Source organism: Denticeps clupeoides, unplaced genomic scaffold (genome assembly GCF_900700375.1).
Source record: "Denticeps clupeoides unplaced genomic scaffold, fDenClu1.1, whole genome shotgun sequence".
Lineage (NCBI taxonomy): Eukaryota > Metazoa > Chordata > Actinopteri > Clupeiformes > Denticipitidae > Denticeps > Denticeps clupeoides.
Window position 1 is genome coordinate 70,009 of NW_021629791.1, and position 26,042 is coordinate 96,050.

The 26,042-nt window shown below is 48.6% G+C and overlaps 1 protein-coding gene across 1 annotated transcript in view; it reads left to right on the forward strand.

Moving 5' to 3' along the window:
* The window catches only part of LOC114774314 (syntaxin-binding protein 5-like), a 62,104-nt gene extending 36,401 nt beyond the window's left edge, over positions 1 to 25,703 (forward strand). The window contains exons 5-20 of the mRNA XM_028966239.1: positions 4,850 to 4,984; positions 10,526 to 10,589; positions 11,112 to 11,195; positions 13,461 to 13,584; positions 14,453 to 14,528; positions 16,019 to 16,176; positions 17,291 to 17,363; positions 18,128 to 18,275; positions 19,201 to 19,268; positions 19,346 to 19,386; positions 20,711 to 20,864; positions 21,644 to 21,721; positions 21,892 to 22,017; positions 23,040 to 23,191; positions 24,473 to 24,541; positions 25,509 to 25,703. Of these exons, the coding sequence (XP_028822072.1) occupies positions 4,850 to 4,984; positions 10,526 to 10,589; positions 11,112 to 11,195; positions 13,461 to 13,584; positions 14,453 to 14,528; positions 16,019 to 16,176; positions 17,291 to 17,363; positions 18,128 to 18,275; positions 19,201 to 19,268; positions 19,346 to 19,386; positions 20,711 to 20,864; positions 21,644 to 21,721; positions 21,892 to 22,017; positions 23,040 to 23,191; positions 24,473 to 24,541; positions 25,509 to 25,681 (1,723 nt within the window). The 3' untranslated portion in view covers positions 25,682 to 25,703. The remainder of the gene's footprint in view (positions 1 to 4,849; positions 4,985 to 10,525; positions 10,590 to 11,111; positions 11,196 to 13,460; positions 13,585 to 14,452; positions 14,529 to 16,018; positions 16,177 to 17,290; positions 17,364 to 18,127; positions 18,276 to 19,200; positions 19,269 to 19,345; positions 19,387 to 20,710; positions 20,865 to 21,643; positions 21,722 to 21,891; positions 22,018 to 23,039; positions 23,192 to 24,472; positions 24,542 to 25,508) is intronic.
* The last annotated feature ends 339 nt before the right edge of the window (positions 25,704 to 26,042 follow it).

Genomic DNA, 26,042 nt, shown 5'->3' on the forward strand with positions numbered 1-26,042 from the left:
TGGCGACTTGTGTAGCATAGTTTTCTGGCTTGATCCTTTACAGACCGATTGCATGTTTCCTGGGAGGAAAAAAAAACGACTGGCTAGTAACTCTAATGGATTCATTGAGCCAAATGTGAAGATCCCCGTTAACGTCTGGCATCTTGGCAAGGCAGCTTGGCATCGCGGTGCTGTTAAACTGTCACGAAAACACCATACACTTCGTGACGACTGCATTCAAACGTGGCAAGAACAGGCACTTCGCACCTCATGCTACACATGCATACGTGTTATGGAGGCGATCGGGATGTAAACAGGTGGTGCTTCTCCAGGGAGAGCAGGTGGGATGCCATCGCTGGAGGGCAGCCCCAACAGGGATCCGATGCTGATCTGGAAACAGTCAGCCTCATAAAGCCGAGCAGCAGAGCATTCATACAATTAGTGCCTAATCATCATTGGCTAATTGCTTGGAAAAAAGGAGAGATGGGGAGGTAGCGTGCAGCTGTCCTTGATTGATTCGTGTTCTAGGCATCATTAAAATTGTGAAGGCGTACGTTCTTTGGCAAGGACAAGGTTGTGACACAAAAGGTACATCTGGACCACTCTGTTTCTCCACAAATTTTCCATTAATTACAGACGGCGTCTCAGGCAATCGCAGGCTGGCTGATGAGACTGTGACTGCAGTCCTCGGTAATAAAGCGTCCCGCTGACAGGTTTCTGTAAAAATAGGAGATTTCCAGGGGGAACTTTTGAAGTAAGAGCCTTCCCTTCAGGGCTGGAACAGTCTTTTTAAACCGAAACCGCGTGAATGCACAGATGAATCCCCTGAATCAGACAGGCATGTCTGAGTACGTGCAGATGTGATTATTGTTTCCAGATGAATCCAGCAGTCATCGGAAGGGACGAATATTTGTGGCCTTGGGTCGTTTCAGGTTTACGGGCTCGGTCACATTTCATGCAGAAAAATCAACCACAAGCGCCAGGTGGTAAACCTTAACTCAACATCATCGTCTCAAGAAAGTGTTATTTTTCATTTATTTTTAATATGTCAAGTACGTTCTTGATCTTTATAACTTCTAAATCTTTATATTTGCAAGTCTATAGTGGACACTTGAGAGACTCTGCATCTGATTGGCTTAAGTCCTGATGTCTGATGTCCCAATCACTGGACCGCAACAAATGAATCCAATGGTGTTGTAAGAAATGTCCCATAATGATTAAAAAGCGGATGCTCTTGTAGGACGATTGTGCTTTTTAAGGCATGTGTGGCCACACTGGTGACAGGAAGTTTGTTTGGCTGGTTGGTTTTTGTTGCCCTCGTTACGCAGCCTGTTCTCTGCGTCCATTTCAGGGTTCCACTCGCTCTGGTTCCTTGTTAGCTTGGTCATCTCGACCCCCCCTGGGAGAAGAAGGAAGAGAAATATAATTGACATGGACAGGAGGGAATTAGACACTCTTGATCTCTATGTTAGAGAGCTTATCCGGATGATGGATGCTAATGGCAGATAGATTAGGGTGTCGGGGCGGCACTGGCTGATCTCAGTTGATATTAAATATCAGACCCCCAGACGCTGCGGGGTGTGATATGATGGCCTTATTGATTGGCGGAGAGCCGCGCGGTCCCATCCATGTTGTCGAGGGAGCCTAGGCGATGTGTCAGGGTGTCCGACGTCCCGGGGAGGGTTTAATGTATAGGGCCGCGCCGGTTTTAATGTGGAAAATCCATTAGCGGGTCGATGTGGACGGAGCCGCCAAGTCCTGTTATTCTGTTGTTTAAGAGTAATGAGTTTAATTAGCATGCACGCGCACACGTGCACGCCTGTCTTGTAAAGCCGGGTTCTGCTCCTTCTCTCAACAGCACTTTAACGTTCTGAAGTTCTTGTGGGCACACATGCAGAGGGCAGAGAGGGAGACTGACGGACGCGTGGCACAGTGAAGGGATGAGAAGGGATGGTGCCCTGCCCGAACACCAGCCCGTGTCCGGCGGGGACCAGAGGCGTCTGACCCCCCCCAAAAAACAAAAAAAAAGTGGCACATCAGACATGCTCTGACACCTTCGCCCGCTCCGCCGCCTCGTACAGGCCCTTGGCCAGGACATTTCCACCCTCGCTCCATTCCGGGTGGCTTCTAGATGACTTGATAGATGGTCAACAGACCAGAAGACCCCGTGCTGCTCTCACTGTAACGAGAGACCAGGAAGCCTCCGGACGAGAATGTGTGCTGAATGAAAGGAAAAAGTTCCTTTCTCCAATGTTGGATATGTGTTAATGATGCATGATTTCAGGGGCGTGGCCACAGGGGTGGCACCTCGCCTGACCACACCCACCAGAGCTGTTAATCATTGCGTTGAGTAGCATTCCAATATTTGAGACCTCTTGGGGTGGCTAAACAGTTACACGTGTCACGCGTTCACTTACTTCACTGGCAGTTCCATCTGTAGCGCTTTGGACCATCACCTGAATTTATTCCCCCAAAACCAGAAGTTCGTGGTTCTTACAACACTTCCTGGTTCCATGAACTGTTAAAATGCTCCAAAAATTGGTTATGTGGTGCTTTAGCTAGACGGTTGTGTCATTGGTTGTGGTAAGGTTTTAAGTTTTACTGGTTGCGTTACTGAAACGTTTTTTGTTGGTTTGCAAATCGTTTGCGGGAGAACCTGACTCCAGTCAGCTCAGATCGTTTGGAAGGCGAGGCGAAGAGGTGGGGTCACGGTTAAAAACCACATAAACCAGGAACCGTGCTAATTGACACCAGTCAGTTACAAAGTGCTTCGTCGGCACCAGTTCCACCACTTAGAAGCACTTTTCATGCAGAGTTAATGATGGATTGTGGACGTTCCCGTGAAACGTCCTGTTTCTCGTAAATCTGTCCTCCAGAAAGGGAGAAGCTGGGGCAGGTTGTTTCTGACGAGGCTCCTTCCCTTCGCACTTTTCTGTTCTTTCGTTCGTCTTGTGGGGAGGAATTAAAATCAGTGCTTGAGGGCCCTTCAGTCGGAGCTTTTCAGAGAGGCGCTGCAGACTCAAAGCTGCTCAAAGTGTTCCTTTCACGATCTTCAAGTTCCAGGACCACAGTTTTGTTTCTTCTGCTGCTCCCATAGCAACTGCTGGTCCTCTACTAAATATGGGCGTGCCATTTAAATATTTGCCCATTAAGAACATGTAGCTTTTGAACCGTTTATGGACGGTATAGATTATGCGAGCTTGTTTCAGATCTGAAGCAGGAGCTTCATTTGCACGGCCCTCCTCTCCATTAGGTGCTTACTGTGTTTTTAAAGTGTGTGTGTGTGTGTGTGTGTGTGTGTGTCTTAAGATATCAAAGGGACTTTTTAAATGAAAGAACAAACTATGAAAAAAAAAAAGTGAAGTGATTGTCACATGTGATACACAGCAGCACAGCACACGGTGCACACAGTGAAATTTGTCCTCTGTATTTAACCATCACCCTTGGTGAGCAGTGGGCAGCCATGACAGGCGCCCGGGGAGCAGTGTGTGGGGACGGTGCTTTGCTCAGTGGCACCTCAGCGGAGGGCCACTGAGGGGCCGCTTCCTTAACCGCTAGGCCACCACCGTCCCATGGCAGAAATGTGACTCTTTCTTTTTTTTATTGATACCTGAGGACCGGTGGATGAAATTTGTTCCTGGACGGTCTGGGAATTTGGGTTTGGAACGTATTACAGGGTCGGTGTTTCATATTTGACAGAAGGTTCGTCTTCCGACCTGATCCTCTGATAAGCTGATGCGGCTCGTTTTTGGCTCCAACATGGTGTCTCCCACCTCTGAGGAATATTTGATGCGAAAAGAATTAAGCTGCATCAGCTTCGATGAAAAACTCCGTGGCTCTGGAACCGTGGTCTGGAGAAGACACACAGGTTCCCTGCGCTCTCGGCCGCACGTAGGAACATCCTGTGCTGCCTGCCGCCGGTTCCACCGCCTCTTCCCTCCCGGCGCTGATGAGATCCAGCCGTGCCCTTTAGCTGTCAGCGCCCGAGTCACGGCAGCGCCTTATAATTAGCAGGAGCGGGGCGCGGCACCGACGCTCCGCCCGGCTGCCGGCCCGGCGGGGGGCCGGGGCCCGCTCCAGGCGCGCCCAGCGTCCGGCTGATTTGACTGGCAGAGTGGAGGCGTGAGTGCTGGGTCCCTCCTGAGGTGGCCAGGCCTTCTCGCCGATGAACTTTAAACGAGGGGTGAGGTCCGTTTGTGCGGAAGTGACATTTACCGGAGAGCAAAAAAAAAAACATACGTGGATGACGCTGTACGTAGCGAACGACTTTTTCTCCTCCTTTTTTAAATAGTCCCCACTTGGTACCACTGCTTCTCAATTCATTCATTAATGTGTGTGTATATCTCTCCGTTTCACCCAGTGGTGGCCTAGCAGCCCCGTAATCAGAAGGTCGCCGGTTCGAATCCCGACCCGCCAAGGTGCCACTGAGCAAAGCACCGTCCCCACACACTGCTCCCCGGGCGCCTGTCATGGCCGCCCACTGCTCACCAAGGGTGATGGGTTAAATACAGAGGGCACATTTCGTTGTGTGCACCGTGTGCTGTGCTGCAGCATCACACAATAACAATCACTTCACTTTCAAATGGTTCTCGCCCCTCGATTCGTATGACCCCGTCTGCAACACGGTCCTTTGAGTCATGTGAAGTATAAAGGACCTGTGACGCAACGATTTCTGAGACGTCTTCTGTTCAAATACTTGGCTAATGCAGCAAGAGGTGCTTTGATCCATGAATGTGATTCAGAATGATTACTATTAATAATGCATTCGGTAAATTATTTATTGGATGTGTGTTTGTTTTGCCGCCCTGACGGAATAGTACATGCGACGTTTCTGAAATCTCAAATCTCTCTGTCTTTCTCTCTTTGGCAGGATCACGTTCTGCCATCTTCCCTTCCAGAGCAAGTGGCTGTACGTCGGGACGGAGCGGGGCAACACGCACATCGCCAACATCGAGTCCTTCATCCTGTCCGGTTACGTCATCATGTGGAACAAGGCCATCGAGCTGTGAGTGGCTTAGAACCGCGTATACCTCGACCAGAACATCAGCAGGGCCGAGCGTTCAGTACCGTAGCAGTTCTGTACTGAAAGCGTAGTTCCAGGGACATCCAGAACCAGCGCTTTGAACGTGTAACGTAATTTCAAGAGCAAAAATCCCGGTTCTGAAATCAATCCTCGTTCTCTTGGGCGCCTGCATAATCGTTCGGCTTAATACAGTTCCTCGGCCGTCTGGGGTATTGATTTTGGCCGTTAATTGATTACGGATGAAGGGCATCGATGCGTCGCAGATGTTGCTGACAGGACGGACATCTCCGGCGGGAGGCGAGCATGGAGATCTCCCGATAATGCCGTTCGGGGTGGGTCAAATGAGCTGGATTTTCTTCTGGAATTCGGACCCGCCACGACTCACAACGCCCCAACGGACTCGGACTTGAACCATGCTGTGATGTTGCCGTCAAGCTTCCTCCCGCTCGGCTCCTTCCACACAACACAGTAGAACGGGAAAATGACGGCACGACCTTATCTGCGCGCTTTTCCAGCTTGAGATGTTGAGGTGTTTGAGATGTTGAGATGTTTTTCCAGCTTGAGATTCGTGGAAATGACGTCGCCAACGCGCCATTCACCAACAACAATGTTTGTCACAGACAGGAAGTCGTGTCGCCGCTTTTCCAGAAAAAAATAAATGGACCCACTGGTTCTTCAGAGTCTTGCATGACGGAACAAAAAAAAATACATTTGTGCTCATTTTTACGTTCAATCACCGAGCAACTGCAACGCTTTGCTGGAATGTGGCTGTGTCGTCTAAGCGGGGACCCCCCGGCCGGGCGAGTGGGGTGTTTAAACCCTTCAGTCGAGTATTTACTGCCGGAGCCCCCGCGCTGGGGAGTGGAATTCTCCGGAATTAAGGAAGCCTGATCTGAGAAACAACGCGCCCAGGTTCAAATTATACACTGTTGCCACACACACACACACACACACACACACACACAGACCTCAGATCTTTTTAAAAATAAAACTCCTTTAGACACCTGATTCACGTGTTAATGGTCTGTGCAGCACATCCCACGAACCCTTCAGATGGAGCCACAGAGCACCTGCAAGTTCTCTTGGTCTACAGCGTGGACCAGTGATTTATGAACGAAAATTCATGCAGCCAGCAACATTTGACTGGAAATTTGCAAAAAAAAAAACAAATACGCCAATAGTATCAAAAGAGGAAATCATATCTGACACCTTTTTAAAATAATAATTAAAAAAAAGCGGGATTGGCGCGTTTGGCCGTGCAGGTCGGCCGAGGCAAGGGCGAAGCGAACGGCTCCACCGATCCACTCGATTTCTCCTCCCATCCTCCCAGTCACGCATGCTTCCCCGGTTTCTACCCATAATGCATCAAACAGAGGCTGAGCGCCTACTCCCTGGGGTCCTGACAGGCACTTAGCCTGAAAAGGCTGGTCACGTGACCACCATCAGGGCGGCGGGGTTTGTTCAGGTGGACGCAGACCTCAACGTAGCCAATGACAATGAACACATAATGCCGATTAGCATCCGTATTTTTATTCTTTTACGTATTTCATTATTCAGGCGTTACATTTTGAACTGGGTCAGTCCATTAATATCGACAGGCTGCGTGCTGGGCACGTACGCGTGGAATCGCACGGAACTGGTTCCGTTCGTCTGTTTCTTCCGAGGTTCGGAGCCACGAGAAGTCTGGAAACGCGGCAGACAGAGGCCGGCAGTAGTAAATCTCCCCGAGCGAAGGAATATCTTAACCTTTAAAGGGCAAAAGAGGTTGTTTTTAAGGAGAGGAAGTCAGTGATGTGGCATAACAACCCGCAGCCAGACGGAGTGGGTCTTCTGAGGGCTGCCGGAGGTTCCTGTAGAAGTCCGCCCGATTAACATGCCGCTTGGGCTGCGGACGCGCCGACGCGGAGCGTGGATGGAATTCCGGATACGGTTTCCACCCCCGGCTCCGCATCGCAGTGCTTGGCCTGGCGGTTGAGGAAGCGGCCCCCGTAATCAGAAGGTTGCCGGTTCGAATCCCGATCTGTCTGAGGTTCCACTGAGCAAAGCACCGTCCCCACAACGCTGCTCCCCGGGGCTCCCTGTCATGGCCGCCCACTGCTCACTCAGGGTGATGGGTTAAATACAGAGGACACATTTCACTGTGTGCACCGTGTGCTGTGCTGCAATCACTTTCACACTTTACTGCAGGTTACCAGCGGCGTTTAGCCGACTGAGCTCCCGTGTGCAGACGAAGCCGACGGCTCAGGATTACTGGCTGGATGCGGTCACAGCAGAGGAGGGATTGGAAAAAAACCATAAAAACTGATCTGGTGGCACCGGTTCTGTCTGGTTTTTTGGTTGCTCGTTGCTGGTACCTCACGCTTTTAACGGGCTCACACACGCATAAGCACATGTACACGAGGATTCATTTACATCGTGTGTATTCAGAAAGTCTTATGTCAAAACCTTATTCTGAAGTTGATCAAATTCATTTTTGTACCTCAAAATTCTGCACAAAATATCCCATAATATCCCATATCCCATTACTGTAGCGCAGCTCATGTCCCTGCACCGCGCAGGGAGGCGGTCCCGGACCCTCCGGCAACCGTACTGCACGGTGGTGCCTTCTGGTGACATGCAGCCCCTGCCACTGCACGTCCCGACTGGTGTCCCCAGCTCATGTCCCTGCATCGCGCAGGGTGGCGGTCCCGGACCCTCCGGCAACCGCTTACCGTACCGCACGGTGGTGCCTTCTGGTGACATGCAGCCCCTGCCACTGCACGTCCCTGCTGGTGTCCCCAGCTCATGACCCTCCGGCAAGGGTGGTGGGGCTTCGCCGGACCCCTCGCGGACCCATTCTGAGTCTGTCGGGACCAGCGCCAGGGCCCCGGGGCGTGGTATGCTAGTTCCAGCGCGGTTCATTTTGTACGGTTGTGCTGCAGTTCTTAGTGCACATAATGTAGTAAATAATCACAAATTAGTCTGGAATATTTGTCAAAATCGTCCAACTTACGTTCGCTGTGATTAGTTTATAGACCAGTGACACGGCAGCTGTCGGTCCGGACCTTCGTTCCTGATCGGTCCACCGTCTGTCTGCCCGGATGGTGGCGCCGAGCGAGAGAGAAGGAAGCGAGAGGGAAGGCCGACAAGGTGGACACAAGATTGGGCCGAGGTCCCCCAGGTCCTGTAAGCGGCCGTGACAGAACTTTAATGGGATTCACACGTCGGCCCGGAACCGCGGCGTCTGTGTTCCTGTCTGACAGCGGTGGGGAACCACACGTTCTCCACCGCAGCGAACAAAGGGAAGAGGAAGCGGAACATGGGTTCTGTATCAACCCCACCACTTTCTATATTGATATCAGCATCTTATTTATTCCATCAATATATCTTCAGCTCTGGAGAAAATTAATTAGACATTAGTGGGCGTGTTTTTCAGCTGACCATGATGCATTTAAATCTCCAGAGCGACGTGCATCAGTGCTTTGTAGTTCCATCTCTGATCTTCATACCTGGATATCTAGACTTAGACTGCCGTTCAACAGAGGCGATCAGTTAAGTTACATGGCAACTCTTATTGGTATTTTTGTTGGAACATCTCAGTCTCTGTTTCCATCCTTGTTTTACCTACAGTCCCTCCATTTTTTTGGTGATTTTGCGATAGTATTAAAATCAACAATTTGCTGTGTATTTAAATTGAAGTGATTGTCACATGTGATACACGGTGCACACAGTGAAATTTGTCCTCTGCATTTAACCCATCACCCTTGGTCAGCAGTGGGCAGCCATGACAGGCGCCCGGGGAGCAGTGTGTGGGGACGGTGCTTTGCTCAGTGGCACCTTGGCGGATCGGGATTCGAACCGACAACCTTCTGATTACGGGGCCGCTTCCTTAACCGCTAGGCCACCACTGCCCCAGTGAATCTTCAGGCCCGTTGCCTAATTTTTCTAAAAGTCTGACCAGAATCCTTCATGTAAAGTCACAACTGTTCTAAATCACACGCTGGTGGCAATATTGTCCACACTCCACAACACTGCTGTGAACTTCGCACCGTTTGGGTCCATGCTGGCCTGCAGGAAGAAGAGAGACGAGTCCCAAGAAGGTTTACCAGACATCTTCCTTCTTTCTTCTCGTCCGGAATTTGAGCTGCCCGAACATTCGGCATATTACACACATGTTCACTTCCACGTTCCCTAGTGGATCCAACAGATAAGTGAGCATAAGTGAGGCTTAGTGTCTTATGAGGCCTATTTAGTAATTTTGTGAAATGTGAAATATCGTAGGAACTATATGACGTTTTTGGTGGAAGCCGCATCGCCACAGCAGCTCTGGTCTGGCTTTAAAAAATGAGCCGACAGATTGACCCTGATTCCAGAGGTTGTCATAGCAACGACCTCCACCAGATCCGAGTTGGTCGGCATTGAACACACAAGATATTAAAAAGATAAGCAGATCGTACCAGTCAGAAGTTTTACTTTTTTTAAAAAACTATTTTATAGAATAAAATAACAACAGTTCAGTTTCAATAAAATGGATCAATATTTTATTTTATTTTATTTTATTTTTTTTCCAATTTATCACAAATGCCAATTGAGAAATACAGCATATTGATAAATATCGCTGCTTCAGATGAAGACATGGTCTCCAGTTTCATTATTGTGCACGTTGTGGGAAATAAAATGATTTCCTCGGCGGTGGTAGATGTTGAGATATCGTGCGGTTTACGGTGTTTATGAATTTTGGGGGTGTTTTAAAGGAGCTCCACCATGCAGGATCCCTGTCCAGCTGTACTGAGCTGATGTTGGGTGACCATGGAGGTCAGAGGTGAACAGAGTGTGTAGTGTTTAACTAACCCTACACACACACACACACACACACACATTCCAGCACACACTCTGCTAGACCACGGTTATATGGGCACAGCATTGGGTTTTGTTTCTTTCTGTTCAGTTTTTTGGTCGTTTCACGTTTCTCTGTTGCCATGGATACCATGGCACATAACCTGTGTGTGTGTGTGTGTGTGTGTGTGTGTGTGTGTGTGGCTTTTTAATCTCCTCCTCTGAGTGTCCCCTGATCCTTGGCCTCTCTTTTTCTCCTTTTCACACTCAGGAATACACACACACACACACACACACACACACAATGTCTAAAAACTGCAGCAGTCATTCTCTATATCTGGCAGTGAATAGATGCCCTTGATCAGTGAGTGCTGTTAGGACCTTCTGGAACATCTCTGCATTCACTCTGCAAAAAAGAAAAAAACGTAGGAGTGTGTGATGAAGTCGTGGACTTTTTTTCAGGTTTTAAAGTTTTATTTTACTTTTCTTCTTCACACATAAAAGTTGGGAAACCGAAAATGTAAGGTCCTGGACGTTCTCCAGCTTTTCTTACCTGGAAACTGACCTGAACAGACAATTTTAGAACCTCTTACAGAACTTTACGGGACACCCGGTTCAGGACAAATGAAGTTGTACACAGAAAAAATCTGTTCGGAGATCATTTTCTAGAACCGCAGAACCTCAACTCGTCCCTCTTCTCCATTACAGCGCAACCAAAACACACCCCGGCCCCGTGGTCCACCTGAGCGACAGCCCGAAGGACGAAGGCAAGGTGAGCCTGGCTTCTGTGTCCCCACTGGCCTTAACCGCGGTTCTGCAGCGTCCCGCCACCGGCGTCTCCGTGGAAGCGAGCGCTGATGAGAAGAAGCGGCTCGGCGGATTCCCCGACGTGACCAGAGTCTAAAGCAACCGGCACGTCCGTAGACGCCAGGGGGGTTGTTTCGGGACCTTGAGATCCTCTCCAGATCCGGTGGGAGTTCGGAGATCATCTGATCTCACCGAGGTTTTGACGTGCGAGCGGTCGACGCCCCTGGAGAGGGCCTGAGGCGTGGTCACGAATATCTAATCGGCCCTTAAACCTTCTGGCCGGCGTCTTCTTTGGTCATCAGTTATCAGAAATAAATGTTGTTACGCTTGAAATATTGAGATTGTTATTAATATTCCCACAACTGCAGGATTTTCTAGTCTGCGTTGTAGTGGATTTTCCTGTTGCTGTTCTCACTCTGCAGTTCCTGTCTCTCTCTCTCTCTCTCTCCCTCTCCCTCTCGCTCGTCCTCCCCACGTCTCTCCGCAGCTGCTGATTGGCTTTGAAAGTGGCACAGTTGTCATGTGGGACCTGAGAGCCAAGAAGGCAGATTTCAGAATCCATTACGATGAGGTGAGCTTCTCGCTTCCTACCTACCAAACACACACACACACACACACACACACACACACACACGCGCAGTACCTGCTGACGACCGCAGCCCTTGGGTGTCGGCTGTCTGTTGCTGGAGAGCGGCGGCCTCTCTGACCCCTCGGCGGATAACGAACGCGGAGCTTCTCTCCCGCCGGGTAATTGGGGGACTTCATGTTGAAGCCGCTCCCTCGTCGCCTCCGTAAACCTTTTTTTTTGACACACCGAGTCGGCGGACAGACAGAGGCGGCGACCGCCCGGCGCGGTCGGGCCGTCTCCTTGGCCCCCGCCAAGCTCCGCCCCCGCCCCGCTGCTGGCAGGATTCTAGACACTGATCCACGGGTCCGCAAGCCGGACAGCGGAGGAAATAAGACACGTCCAGCATAATCACATTCACTTCACATTTTTACTTGTCACATGCACAGTCACACACGGTATGATATGCAGTGAAATGCTTTTAGCGACGGCTACAGACCACAGTAATGCAAATATTGCAAACATAACCAAATATTACACTTTTTATGTCTTTAACATAAAACATAAAATATGTGTACCAGCAAGGTATCAAGTGAAAAAGTGAAAAAAAATTGTGCAAGAGTAAAAAAGTAAAGAGCTTGTGCAAGTATTCTGGGGGGGGGGGGGGGGGGGGTGAGTCCAGAAGTGATTGACAGTGAAGGTGCTGGAGTGTATCGGCGTTCTATGTAGTGTTGTGGTTGTTCGAGTATCCGCTCTGTTCCTGCCCAGCAATGCAGCGTAGTTTCAGACGAATCCATTTACTGGGATCTCTTGCTAATAAAAGTCTCCGCTTTAGATGATTTGGTGCACGAGGGCAGCAACTTCAGCAGGTCCTCCTCAGTCCTAGTTAGAATAATTGTGTGTGTGTGTGTGTGTGTGTTGCAAACCAACTTTTTTGTTCCCATTTAAATGCACGCAGAGTAGAGACGTGATTTTGTGCCGCGGTTTCCCTCCGTAATGATGCGGCAGAGGCTCTCCGTCCAACGCCCGTCCGCTCCGTCCTGTAATCACACGTCCAAAAACAACCCCATAATGGGCTTTCTGATGAGCGGGACCGAGCGTCTGTCTACAATCAGAGTTTACCGCTTCTCTCACTTTTTTCTTTATCAGTGTTCATTGTTCATTTTCTCCATCTCTCTCTCTCTCTCTCTCTCTCTCTCCGTACACTTTTTAATACACAAGAAACACAGTGGCATGAACACTAGGGAAGTGTAAGATGCCCAGATGTGTGTGTGTGTGTGTGTGTGTGTGTGTGTGTGTGGGTCTAATGTGCCGCCGTGATGGCGTATGAAGCGGCGTTCTAATAACGGAGGAGGCGAAATGGAGACAAAAGCAGCTTTGGAGGATGATTCATCGGATGGGAAATGGAACACGCTTCGGATGTGTCCCTGTCTCTGTCTCCGTCTCTTAAAAAAGTCTTTTTAAATGGGACCTTCGGTCGACCGACCAGTGCTGGATAATGCTCTTCTCCACGTTCCTTCTCACCTTCTCCTCCGTCGGATAGGGCAGGTTGTTGGGTTTGGGTGGATCCCAGCCCAGACCTTCATGCTTTGGTTCCGCTGCAGCTCTCGGACCAACACAGTTTTACTGATGCATCATAGCGATCAACGAATCCACCCAGGGTGCCGTTCCGGCGCCGTCTGAACACGCGCGTTGGTGGTAGTAGCCTAGTGGGTAACACACTCGCCTGTGAACCAGAAGACCCAGGTTCAAATCCCACTTACTACCATCGTGTCCCTGAGCAGGACACTTAACCCTGAGTGTCTCCAGGGGGGGGACTGTCCCTGTAACTACTGACTGTAAGTCGCTCTGGATAAGAACATCTGGTAAATGCTGTAAATGTAAATGATGAGGTGACCCTCCTCCGGAGCCACTCCCACAGACCGCAGTGTGGTGACGCTGACACGGTTCGAACAGCGAACGTCCCGCAGGCCAGGCTGTCTCATTAGCGCCGTCCCACATCCTCTGAGCGCGGTTAATTGAGACGCTCCCGCCTGCGGCCCGTCCCTGTTTTCGGGAGGAAGAAGGCCACATCGCCGCATGGGGTCTTCGAGGCGTCCAGATGGTCCCGACTGCATCAGCTCATCACCTCCTGCCCGTCGTAACTTTGTCCCCATTGCTCACCGATGTCTGACCATACAGCTTCTGCAGCAAATCGTATTCAATATTAATTCGGTTGAAACCCTGGATCCAGCATGAAACATGTGTCTCGTTGTGACCGTACGTCTCCAGGCCATCCACTCCGTCAGCTGGCACCACGAGGGGAAGCAGTTCATGTGCAGCCACTCGGACGGCAGCCTGACGGTGTGGAACCTCCGCAACACGGCCAGGCCCGTTCAGGTCACCTTCCCCCATGGTGAGTGCGACCTGTGACCCCCGATTCACCTCTTAAACGCCGCAGTCAGACCCACATCGAGTCTTGCACAATTACTGATAATTGAAAAGGGATTTTTTTTCAAAAGATCGATGGACCCTTTAAAGTGACAGGCGTGGATTAGTGAAAACGGCATCGTTCCAGCGACTAATTGTTACTGATTAATGCAGAATTACCATTAATTTGCAGCCATTTCCAGGAACCTTAGTCATTTACAACATGATCGATGTCTGGACAGGGGAGTTGATCAATTTGATCAATGGTTTTTTTTTATCAAAAATGAGGGCATTTCTGAACGGCCCATACGTTTATCTCATGACAATGAGGCTCTGGAAAATTCCGCGGTGTTCCGACAGCACCTGTTGGAGCAGCGATCAGACAGGGAGCGGCGCGCCGCTTAATTTGCTTTCGGACGCAAATCCTTTAAGCGGCTTCGGTGTTTTTTATCGCGCGTTCAGCTCCTTGCTCGCGGTTCAGGCTCCGGCCTTTTAGAACGAGTCGAACTCTCTCTCTCTCTCACACACACACACACACACACACACACAGGCCTCGTCGGAGTACGTAAAGCAGAAGCAGAACTAATTTGCATTGTGTGCGACCCATGGGGCGCTCCCGTAACGCTCCCGTAACGTGTCAGGTACAGTCGCCTGATCTCTTGAGGCCCTTGAAGGGATGGGAATAGGAAGATTGAATTATTAATATCAGACGGAGGAAATTGATTCATTTCAAGCTACCGTAAGAGACGCGGTCCAGCCGGTCACGCAGGCCCGCACGAGTATGGGCAATATGGCCGACTGTTCGGTAGAGAAACGGTGTGAACGACAGTGACGTTACTCTCCTTCTTCCCCAGGTAAGACGCAGAGGGATGGACGGAAAGAGTCCTGTAAGCCCATCCTGAAGGTTGAGTACAAGATGTCCAGAAACAGGTACGGTTTTGTGTCCACCGGAAGGCGTTGGTTGCACTGCTCACGCGGAGAGGACACGGCGCCAGGGTGCCCTCTTTCAGCAGGAATGCCGTGTTGTAGAAGCAGGAGTTTCCACTTCAGAGCTCCAGTGGAGTCCATGATTGTTCAGGACGGTGATATTCTGGTGAAAGTGAAGTGGTTGTCATTGTGAGGCGCTGCAGCGCAGCACATGGTGACGCGGTGAAACGCGTCCTCTGTATTTAACCCGTCACCCTTGGTGAGCAGTGGGCACCGTGACAGGCCCCACATGTGGCATGACGGGGACGGTGGTTTTTAACGTTGTGGCTGTCAGTTGTGACACTTCCACTCGAACCCTGAGAAGCGAGGAACCTTCTGGGGACAGAATCCCAGCTGGGCTTCGTTGTGCCCACCCGGGCCCTTCTGATGTGCCAAGTGGCGGCCGGGTGCGGCGTTTGAAGACGCTCCTCTTGGCTGATTGCTTGGTTTTTTCGTGGCTTGTTTGGAGGCTGACTCTGCTCGCTAATCTGCTCTCGGTGGTTGGCTAATGGCTTTCAGGAGACAGCCTGGCTGCTTCTGCTAGCTTGAATTAATTTCTTTTCGTTCTTAATATCTCTAAATGCCTAGGAGCCACCCACGGTGGAATGAGTAAAGTGCGTAGGAAACGTTCTCCGCCATTTATCTGCCTGCTGAGTTCAAACCGCAATAATCAGAAGAGCGGCGTATCAAACTGCAGCAGAAGTCAATTCGGAAGCTCTTTTGAATTCCAGAGATGTTCTTGGAACTGAGACAGCTGTTGCTGTCATGAAAACACGGGTTTTGCCTGAAATGGCTCTGACGCCTGCACCGTATAGACACGTGGTTGCTCGGCGCGTTATTTTATTGATGTCTTTTTAATATTTCTCGAAATTTGCCATGTGGCTTGCAGTCCAGTCGGCCCTCAGCGTGAAGTTAGCGTGAGAGCTTTTGTAGCCCTTGTATGAAATATTAACTCAGGTGCAGATTAGATAAATCATGCAGCACCATCTGGTGGTGGTTTCTTAAATGGCACCGTATAAAAAAATTAAACCTTTGCAACTTGCAATTAGTGTTCATCTTTTTATCAGCGATCAGCCTGAAATTGGTAAAATACATTGCTCACGGGTCTGGATTGCTATAGAAATTCAAAATTTGTCAGCATTGCCACAGAATCGTGTTCACGTGACCGTAACAGCAGGTGAAATATGAAGCTGCTTATTTATTGAGGGATGACTATTTACATGATTCGGGAAAAACGAAAAAGGCCGTAAACAGATTAGCCCCTCCCCCTTCTTCTTCAGTATTGTGAGAAAAGGGGGCGGAGTTTAATGCGTGCACTTCCTGGTTGGCTGGACTGTGGTCAGTCATGTGATCTGGGGTCATTAAATTAGACAAATCAATGCCGAGGGCATATTGATTATTGGATGTGGCATGGTTCTGCGCTGACCGTGTTTGGTGTCCATCTGTCCCCGCAGCAGTGAGCCCTTCGTCATTTTCTCGGGCGGCCTGTCGTACGACAAAGCGAGTCGGAGGCCGACGCTGACCATCATGCATGGCAAGGCCATCACCGTGCTGGAGATGGACCACCCCATTGTAGAGTTTATGGTGCTGTGCGACACGCCCTACCCCAACGGTGAGCCAGTCTTCTTGTTTCTGGGGCTTCTGTACAGTAGGCGAGGATGAAACTAAATACTCCCGCGTCTACAGACATGTGTGCTTCAAATAAAGATGATTTTACCGAGATGATGATGTCACTTGGCTGAATCAGCTGCAGGGCTGAGAAGAAAAGACAAGAGGTCTTCATAATGAATGGATTAAAACAGCAGTTCCATTAATCCCACTGCGTCTGGGATTAATGTGTGTGTGTGTGTGTGTGTGTGTGAGAGAGAGAGAGAGAGCGAGAGAGAGCGAAAAAGCTCACAGTCAGTTAGAAAATGAGTAATTACTGAGAAAGGGGAGGCGCGCCAACACCTCTCACTTTCCAGATAAACCGTCTGTGTGTGAATCACTGCCCCTCGACAGACTCGTATACACACACACACACACACAGATCTCAGAGTAATTTACTTTGTATCGTGTCTTGCAAATTGTATTTTTACAGGCGCCAATTCCACAATCTCACAATTTAACATTAAACACCCTCAGTTTCATCGCACACGTTCAGTTCTTCTCTCAGTTCTACTTGCTGCTCATAGGAGACATATCAGCGAGGAAATGATTTTCAAGCAACCCGAGAATAATGAATCTTTAACAAATGCATGCAAAGATTCACGTAGGAGCCGACTAATCTCGCGGGTTTTTTTTTTTTTTTGCAGCTGCTATTTTATTTGCAAGGTTAATTTATTCAGGTAATTATGACATTAAAATGCCGTCTAAGACGAGATTTTTTTGGAACTTTTCAGAAGCCTTAGTGGCTCAGCTCATATTTATATGAACACTTCTCGACACTATTAACAGCCCGTATTAAATAAAATGGTTCCACAGTCGCAACACTGGTTCTTATCTGAAGGAGATACTGGAGGGGATGAGTTTACAGTAGTGCATGTACAGGACCACACCATCAAAAATAAAACGCCTTTGGCGCTTCCAGCCAGGGTTTCGGATAAGCTCCCTTTTTTGTTTTTCTGCCGATATGCAAATATTTAATGAATATGCATGTGACATAATCTGACGATTCCATCCCTTCTGCTGTTCCCCTCTCTTTCATTCTGCCCGTCGCTCTTCTTTCTGTGTGCTTGCGTGCGCAGAGGTTCAAGAGCCTTACGCTGCAGTCGTTCTACTGGAGAAGGATTTAGTTGTGGTGGATCTAACGCAAAGCAAGTACGTGTACACACACACACACACACACACACATATAGACACACGGCATATGTGATGATTTCTGCCGTGAGAACATAGGCCCCTTTGCCGCTTATTTTCTTTGGTTAGATGAGGCTTGAAGAAGCGATCGCTGCGGTTTTTTATTGATTTTTTATTTTCTCGTCCTCGTGTTTATTCTGAGGTGCTTCTAATCTTAGCTCCGCGTTGCTCCGCAGCCCACGAAATCCGGCCGCCGCCTGTTTCATGCAAAAAGAAAAAGGGGTGCTGCTTCTCTAGCGTGCCCGTCAGTCAGGACAGGAACCGATGTCTGAAGATTATCTGGAACGTGGAGTAGAGTCCTTGTTCTTGGTTGCCTGTCTTAGTTTTAGTTTTAGTCTAGTCATGTTTCAGTCAATTGAAAGTCTTACTTTACTCAGAAATATCCATGACTATTTTAGTCTAGTTTTAGAAAATTGTATTTTAGTCTCTTTTCTTTAATAATGCAATTTTATTTAACCTGGTCAACATAGTACAAGTTCTGAGTAGAACTGACAAATTAAAACAAGGTTATCTTATTATTATGCTTCGTCTTTTTCTCCCAGCCACCTGCTCACCCACCGCCATGCATCTACGAGCCACCACAAGCATTCTGAAATAGAATTAATGTCGCGAGACAGAAATACAGAAATACTGCATAAAAATAATAAACAGCACTAACACATTTCCATCATCGTCTGATCAAAATTCACCCTTGGCTTCCTTGTCTCCTGTGTCTTCCTTTGTAGTTTCCCCATCTTTGAGAACCCCTACCCCATGGACATCCATGAGTCCCCGGTCACTTGCACAGCGTACTTTGCAGATTGTCCACCGGACATCATCCCCGTGCTTTACTCCATAGGAGCCAAACACAAGAAGACGGGTTACAGCCATAAGGTACAGACACCACAGCACTTCTCTTTTTAAGGAACTAAGAGGTTAGGAAAATTCCATTTCACATTTCAACATTTCATCAATCCTTTTTTTTTTTAAACACGCACTTATAGACTTATTTATGGGTGCCAAAATTAGATAAAATAGGTAAATACATCAGTGATTAAGTAGGATTAAATGTGTCAGGAATTATTTATCATGGGAAATGAAAACAATCTTAAGTAATTGGATCTATAAACATCATTGAAGGTACCATATTTAATTATTTTACTATTTATTTTATTTGGGCAAAATTGGCGAATCATGAATTCCTTCTATCTGTCACGTCTTGAAAAGTTTGTGGGACTAACGCTGATCCAGCCTGACCTTGCACAGATGATTGGTTCGGTCTGAAGCTGTGTTCTGTCCAACATGGCGCTACCATTCATGACAGATAATTGCATGATGCACTGATATGAATAGTTTAATTTAATTTAATTAATTAAAAACCAGCATAAAGGTTTTATGATTCATGTCATTTTGAAATGATTAATGATGTTTTAAATAATGACATTTAAATATGCAACATTCACCAGACGCCTTTATCCAGAGCGACTTACAGTCAGTAGTTACAGGGACAGTCCCCCCCCCTGGAGACACTCAGGGTTAAGTGTCTTGCTCAGGGACACGATGGTAGTAAGTGGGGTTTGAACCTGAGACTTTGTGGTCTTTGTGAGTGTGTTAACCACTAGCATGCTACAAATTAGTGATGCATTTATATAATGTACATATGTATATATTTTTGGCACTCATAGCCCTCCATAATTATTATTCAAAAGGAAATAATACAAAATGTTCCAAAATGGTCCATTCAAGTAAAAAGTCTTATTATCTGTCATTTCACACTTATGATTCAGTTATTACATTGTTGTTACATGCTTGTGTGTAGGAGTGGCCAGTAAGTGGAGGTACATGGACACTGGGCTCTCAGACTTACCCAGAGATCATCCTGACAGGGTAAGCGAGGATCCGATCGGTCAGTAACCAGACAAACGTCAGGAGCAAGACCGTCAATCCTCTCTTCTGCTCCGCAGGCATGCAGATGGCACAATAAAGTTCTGGGATGCCACAGCAAGTAAGTTTTTCATGTTCAGGTTGAGCTTTATTCCCATTTCAGCCGCATACACAGTGAAACGAAACAAAGTTTCTCCGGAACCTGCCGCCACATTTAACATTTAACAAGTTACATACTGACATAAAGTGCATTTGTGCGACATCAACAAACCGGCCTACATAAAGTAAAAAAAAAAAAAACATGGGGACAGAGGCAGTGCAAGAGTAACAAGAATAACATCAAACAGAGCATGTACACATTACATTTACATGTACAGCATTTACCAGACGCCCTTACAGTCAGTAGTTACAGGGACAGTCCCCCCCTGGAGACACCCAGGGTTAAGTGTCCTGCTCGGGGACACAATGGTAGTAAGTGTGGTTTGAAACCTGGTCTTCTGGTTCATAGGTGAGTGTGTTACCCACTAGGCTACTACCACCCACCTTATACAACGAAGACAGACGGAACCGACAGACAGACAGTGAAATAAGTGAGGAGGTGCAGAGTAACAATGTGCAAATGTCGCTGTGGTAATACCGCTGTAATAGAAAGTAGTAGAGATATGTTCTGAACATATGAGGTAGAGTGTCTCAATCATTTCAGTGTGGGAGGTCCCTGAGTGCTCAGGTGTCTGATGGCCTGTGGGATGAGCTGTTCTGAGATCAGTGCCCTTATGTGCAGCAGTGGTTTCAAAATGATTACTAAGAAGACCTCTAAACTTCAAGATAAGTTTTGAAAGGTCTCCTTTACCCGAAGCTCCTAAAGGTGCTTCTCCTCCCGGAGCCCCAGCGGATCTGGTCACTGTAGGTCAGAGTCGGCCAGTCTCCTCGGGTCCACGCAGGCCAGAGCGCCACCCGTGGAAATGTCAGCGGCCTTACGGCACGTGGCGGCACGCCGACCTGAATTTTGCCGTGTTGTGTGTGTGCAGAGTAGTACACAACAGCAGAGGCCTGTTCAAACACCGGTGCCATTTTACCGAGTGACGTTTCAGGGGGAAATTCCAGAAATTAAATCCTATAGAATACCAAATATTTGTCAAGTTGAGCCAGAACCACCCGAGGCGCGTCTTCATGAAGAAGAGTCTGGAATATGAACTTATCATTTTTTTCTTTCTTAGGTAATGTACATTTTACATTTACAGTATTTATCAGACGGCCTTATCCAGAGCAACTTACAATCAGTAGTGACAGGGACAGTCCCTCCCTGGAGACATTCAGGGTTAAGTGTCTCATAGGCATGTCTGTTACCCCCACTAGTCTACTTCCACCCCTCACCCCTAATATAGGTGGAAGGGCCTGTTTTTTTGTTTTTTTTAGTCACAGTCTGTGTGCGTTATTACTGGCAGTGACGCTGCAGATGCTGTACAAGCTGAAGACGTCCAAGGTGTTTGAGAAGCCGAAGGCGGTGGAGGGTGGCCGGGGGGCGGGCTTGGAGAGGAGGGACCCGTACGCCGTGCAGAATGCTCAGCTGGTGTCCCCCACAGCCGCCTGCTCTGTGTGGTGGGCATCTCCGCCAACCTCATCCTGTACCGCTTCAGCAAACATGACGCCAACACCAACATCACAGTGAGTATCAGCATGGGTATCAGTGTGTTTCGATACTTTGAAGTGATGTGCCTTATAGAATAATAAATGTATGAAATGAACAAGTTTAATTACATTTACATTTATGGCATTTACCCAGACGCCCTTATCCAGAGGGACTTACAGTCAGTAGTTACAGGGACAGTACCCCCCCTGGAGACACTCAAGGTTAAGTGTCTTGCTCAGGGCTCAAAGGTGGGGCTCGAACCATGGGTCTTCTGGTTCATAGCGAGTGTGTTACTCACTAGGCCACTACCAACCTAACCATAAACCCGACCTACTGATCAACCGCGTTCGCATTCATGAGAAGAAATGTATTATATATCCCATTCAGCCGTAGACCTCTTTGCAACACTTGTCGCTGTATAATTTGAAGTGTATAGTAAACTTAGAATTAATTTCTCACATCTGTTCGCTCTGGATTATAGACAGGATGTAGATGTTGTGTGTAGATGCTCTGTCGGCAGTGGTCGATGCCATATGGGCTAAAAACTTTGCATAGCATGATTGCTCCTGTTGGCGCAATATTGACTGCAAATGGGTGTCAGTGATTGCAGGTGACCCCTGCTGTGTGTGTGTGTGTGTGGTGTCCTTCCTGGAAGGTCCTGGAGGTGCGTAGCTGCTAGTGCGAGGTGGAGGAGGAGTCATTTCTCCGTCGGATACGGGAGAACAACGCCTGTTTGGTCGGACCCCAGTGGCCACTCCCCGCAGCCCCCTCCCAGCCCCCGCAGCAACACCCCCGACAGCGCCAGGGACAGCATCCCCTGCCTGAAGTGAGCCGCACGCCCTGCACTTACAGCTCTGAAATATTCATAATTAATTATGCACATGTTTCATAGCAAAAGGATGCCTTTTGCATGCATTTACAAAAGGTGAAGATTACCATAATTAGCACCTTCATTTGCATTTAATGAACAAACAATAATAAAATATCTTCTTTCAGGGTCAAGGATCGTACCATCAGAATGCCTCCGGGTTACCAGGCGGAGTTGGTGGTGCAGTTGCTGTGGGTAGATGGGGAGCCTCCGCAACCAATCACCAGCCTGGACATAAACTCCGCCTACGGCCTGTGAGTACGGCTGCCAGTCCCTCCTTTCTCTTCCATCCCACAATCCTCCGCTTCTGCCACTTCCTGAACTCCAATTCAGTCGCTCCCAACACTACTGTCTCCGGGCAACAACCTACTGTCCCCCCGTCCCTCACTCGGCTCCCTCAGTCAGGCCCCAGTATCAACGTTCGTTCCGCCTCGTCCTGGAAACCCAGCGGGGTGCAGGGCGGGTGGTGTGCGATGGGAGGCGAGCAGCGCCGTCCTGCTGCGGCCCGGAAAGCAAACACTCCCTCGCACCCCACATGCTGCACCCCGTCTCTCTTTGGTGCTAATCAGCCGCTACCGCATCTGTTTAAGAACATGACCTTCACATGTCACCTAGGTAGAAGAGGGATGTTCATTATTTCTATGGCTGATGTACTTGGTTACAGTGGATTACATTAAAATATGTGTCTAAATGTTAGTCTAAACATCTAAAGATTTCAAACTTTTAGGACTATGATGGGGTTTCACAGTTGTTCCACGCACAAAACCAGATTTATCAAACATACTTCACTTTCCTCCTGGTACAACAAATACTAAAATATTTTACTTGCATTGGATTCTTCAAAATGGTCCATCTTGGTCTTCATAACCACCGCAGCGTATGGGCGTCCAGACTTTTGACTGGTTGTACGTATATTTTCTCTTTACATTTATTTAACTTGTATGCTGAATACCTCCTTGTAAAACGTAGTATAGTTTAAATACAGAGATTTAATTTTTGTATTCTGAATATGTATATATATATTTTTTTTATTATTAATAGTTTTTTACTGCCCTGTCATCAATGTCATCTTTTGCTGCTGAAAAAATACACGGTTTCCATTCATGGGACTATTAGAGGTTTATGAATGACTTCAGATGCTGCATGAGAACCAATGTAGATCATTTTTTACATTAATTGAAAAGAATGAATTCTGATAATAATGATAATTGTCCACCACTGAATGTAATGGACTTTTCTCCATGTTGTGTGTGTGTGTGTGTGTGTGTGTTGACAGCTTGGCTCTGGGTAACTGTAATGGCCTGGCGGTGGTGGACTACATCCAGAGGACCGTCCTGTTGTGCATGAGCACGCTGGAGCTGTACGGAGCTGCAGACCCTTTCCAGCGCCTCACACGCTCCCCACGCAAGAGCAGGCAATCTACACCAGGTACACACACACACACACGTGCACGCGGTCCCCTTCGCCAACACAGGTAAACAAAATCACACTCACTCCTCTACACATAAATGTTTGTACACTAAAAGTGCATGGAACAGGCCACGTACATTGCCAGTTGCATATGTGCATGTTATGTGTGTAATATTTCTGTACATATTTCTGTTGGTCAGCTTGAGCTTTTAACAGACTGTTACTAATCTGAACTGCTTGTGATTTTTACACACACACACACACACACAGACACACACACTGCATCCCTCACTTCCTCCAAGCCACGCTGACTTTAGCAGAGCTCATTCGCACGCTTGCAAACACGCAAACACACATGCACACCCCTCCTGCGTGGCAGGGACTCGAGCCCAGAACGATGGCCCACCCTCCGGCCCTCTGGCTCCGTCCCGGCGGCCTTCAGAGAAGCAGAGGGGACGCGGCTGCCAAAGCGCCACATGCGCCTCAGATCTCGGCCCGCAGGAGGTCATTCAGAGGGCCCGGGCACAGAAAGGGCCACTCCCTCCTGCGCGGCGCCCTTTGGAGGCTTTCAGTCCTGCGGCGTGGCCAATGCTAAGCTAGTGGAATCTGAAGCTGTGTTTGGAAGGGCGTGGTTGGTGCGAACTCATGCACAGTTAGCCAGAGAGCGTGCTTTTTGTCCAAAAATTGTTAAAGCAACGGCTTAACAAACAAATCTCGTTTAATAGGGAGACTTAATGCTTCTCCATTACAGCGACACACGCACTACAGAAGGTCCAGAATCAGATGGAAGAAGAGCGACAGAATGCATTAAATTAAAGTGATGTTTATATATCTAAGACGCCCGTCCCGCCCCGGTCACCCTACTGATGCCCTGTCATGTCTCTGCAGTGTCCCCATTCTGAAATATCTATGTGAGCCAAGTCTAGCGCTTCCAGTCTCTTCACGCGCTGAGACGCCATGCGACTGGCAGCTTCTTTGCATGGCAGCAGCGTACGTTGCAGCCAGTTGCTTGCTGCTAATTCGTGCGTTCATTAGACTGCAACCGTGATGGCGGATGTATTTAAATGGGCTGTTTTACCGACAGACTGGCTCGTCGCTCACGAAACTCCTGTTCTTGAGTTTGTAGATGACGGGGCCGTGGTTTCCTCGCAGTTCTCCTTCCTTTCCTACGCAAGATGGCTCCCGACTGTGCGACCGCATTCTTTTTCACTCTGCACGTGTTTCTTTTCTTCCCCTTTTTTCTTTCTCTCCTCCTCTCCTCCCACCTCCTCGCGCGGGCGCATGGGGGCGCTGGCGCAGACTTTTGCATGCGTGGCCTGTCTAACTTTTATTCCGATTCAAAGAAACGGATCCGTACGTCATACCAGAGTAAGTGCTGCCAGGGTCGTGAGGGGTTGAAGTGGCGAGGAGGCAAAGAAAAATGTCCGGACTGGGAAATCATTTTTAACCCGTCTTTATCGCTCATTATTCAAATCCTACATATGAAGAGCATCCAGTCCGGCATCGCGATTTGTCTCCTTGCCAGTCGGTTGCTGTGCTTCATTAATCAACCAATCAGGATTCACGTGAGAAATTTGCATTGGGCTCTTTAGCATAGAACTATTCATAAAACGGATTCCAAAATACTGTTCTTGCATCTCCAGTAAGATGAAAAATTCTCCGAACCTGATTGAAACTGTGCTGTAGTTCATGCTTCCTGGTCTTGTTCGGTGTGGGGTCTGCACAGCGGGGTCAGGCCCGTTTAAAAAAAGAGGCGTGGTGAGAAGAAATTGATCATCACTGAGCGAGTGGCGCCCCACAGTGCAGGCCTCGCCTTGTTGGGAGCCGTGTGTGACGTCCCTGTGTACACTTGTGTCTCGCACACACAGACTGCTGCTGCGGTGGGTCGGTTTAAAAAAAAAAAGTGTCCCTCGTCTTGGTCCAGAGGGTCTCCAAACCCGTTTGTTAAGCTCTTCTTCCCAACTATTTGCTTTCTAGACAATTTTCTGCCAGGTTTAGTGGGTAAAGGTATGATTTGTGATGTGTGGCCTGGTGAGGAGACCCTCTGGGGTCCGGACGTTTAACACCCCCTTCCATCATGGTCCATCATTTCTTTTCCTGTCCCTCATTCTCCTTCCTTTTCCTCGTTAATTAGGCATCAAAAAAAGTCTAATTTGGCTCCTAAGATTTCCTCTTCGCATCCCAGAATTCCATCAGTCACTACTGGAACTGGCCGACTCTTGCGCAGCAGTTGTCATGGTTACGTTTTGCTCTGACGCTCCAAATTACGACTAAACAATCTGCTTCCTCCTCTGTGCCCCGCCCCGACATGCATTCCACTGATTGGCCGAGGCAGGCCTCACGGAGCTCTCCGACAACCAGGTGTCCATGGACGCGGAGAGGAGCAAGTCCCCCACTTCAGGTACATACACACACACACACATACACACACACAAACACACACCCTGCTGGTCACCTGAGATAATTAACCCAGTGATGGAACCAATGACGCCGGCGCCAGTCCTCTAGACTCACTGACTTAGACCACAAGAAGGCCATCCATGACACAAGCATGGGCCCGTGTGCTGCTGTGCGTATCTGTGGTATCTGCGAAGGATACTGCGAGGGGGGTGAGTAGTTCATGATCGGTTACGGAATCCTCCTGCTCAGATCGGCGCGAATGCAGGATAAATGATGATTGGTCCACCAGAAGTGACCACGCCGACGTGCCACAACAGCAGGGACCGCCCCCGTCCGTCCGTTTTTATTCCTCCATATTAACCACGTCCTCACTGACTCTCCGATGATGGAAGGAATCTTCTTCTCTGGTTTCACGACGACCTCAGATCTGCAGTTGGAGGTGTCTAGTGTCCATATACCCTAACCCTCA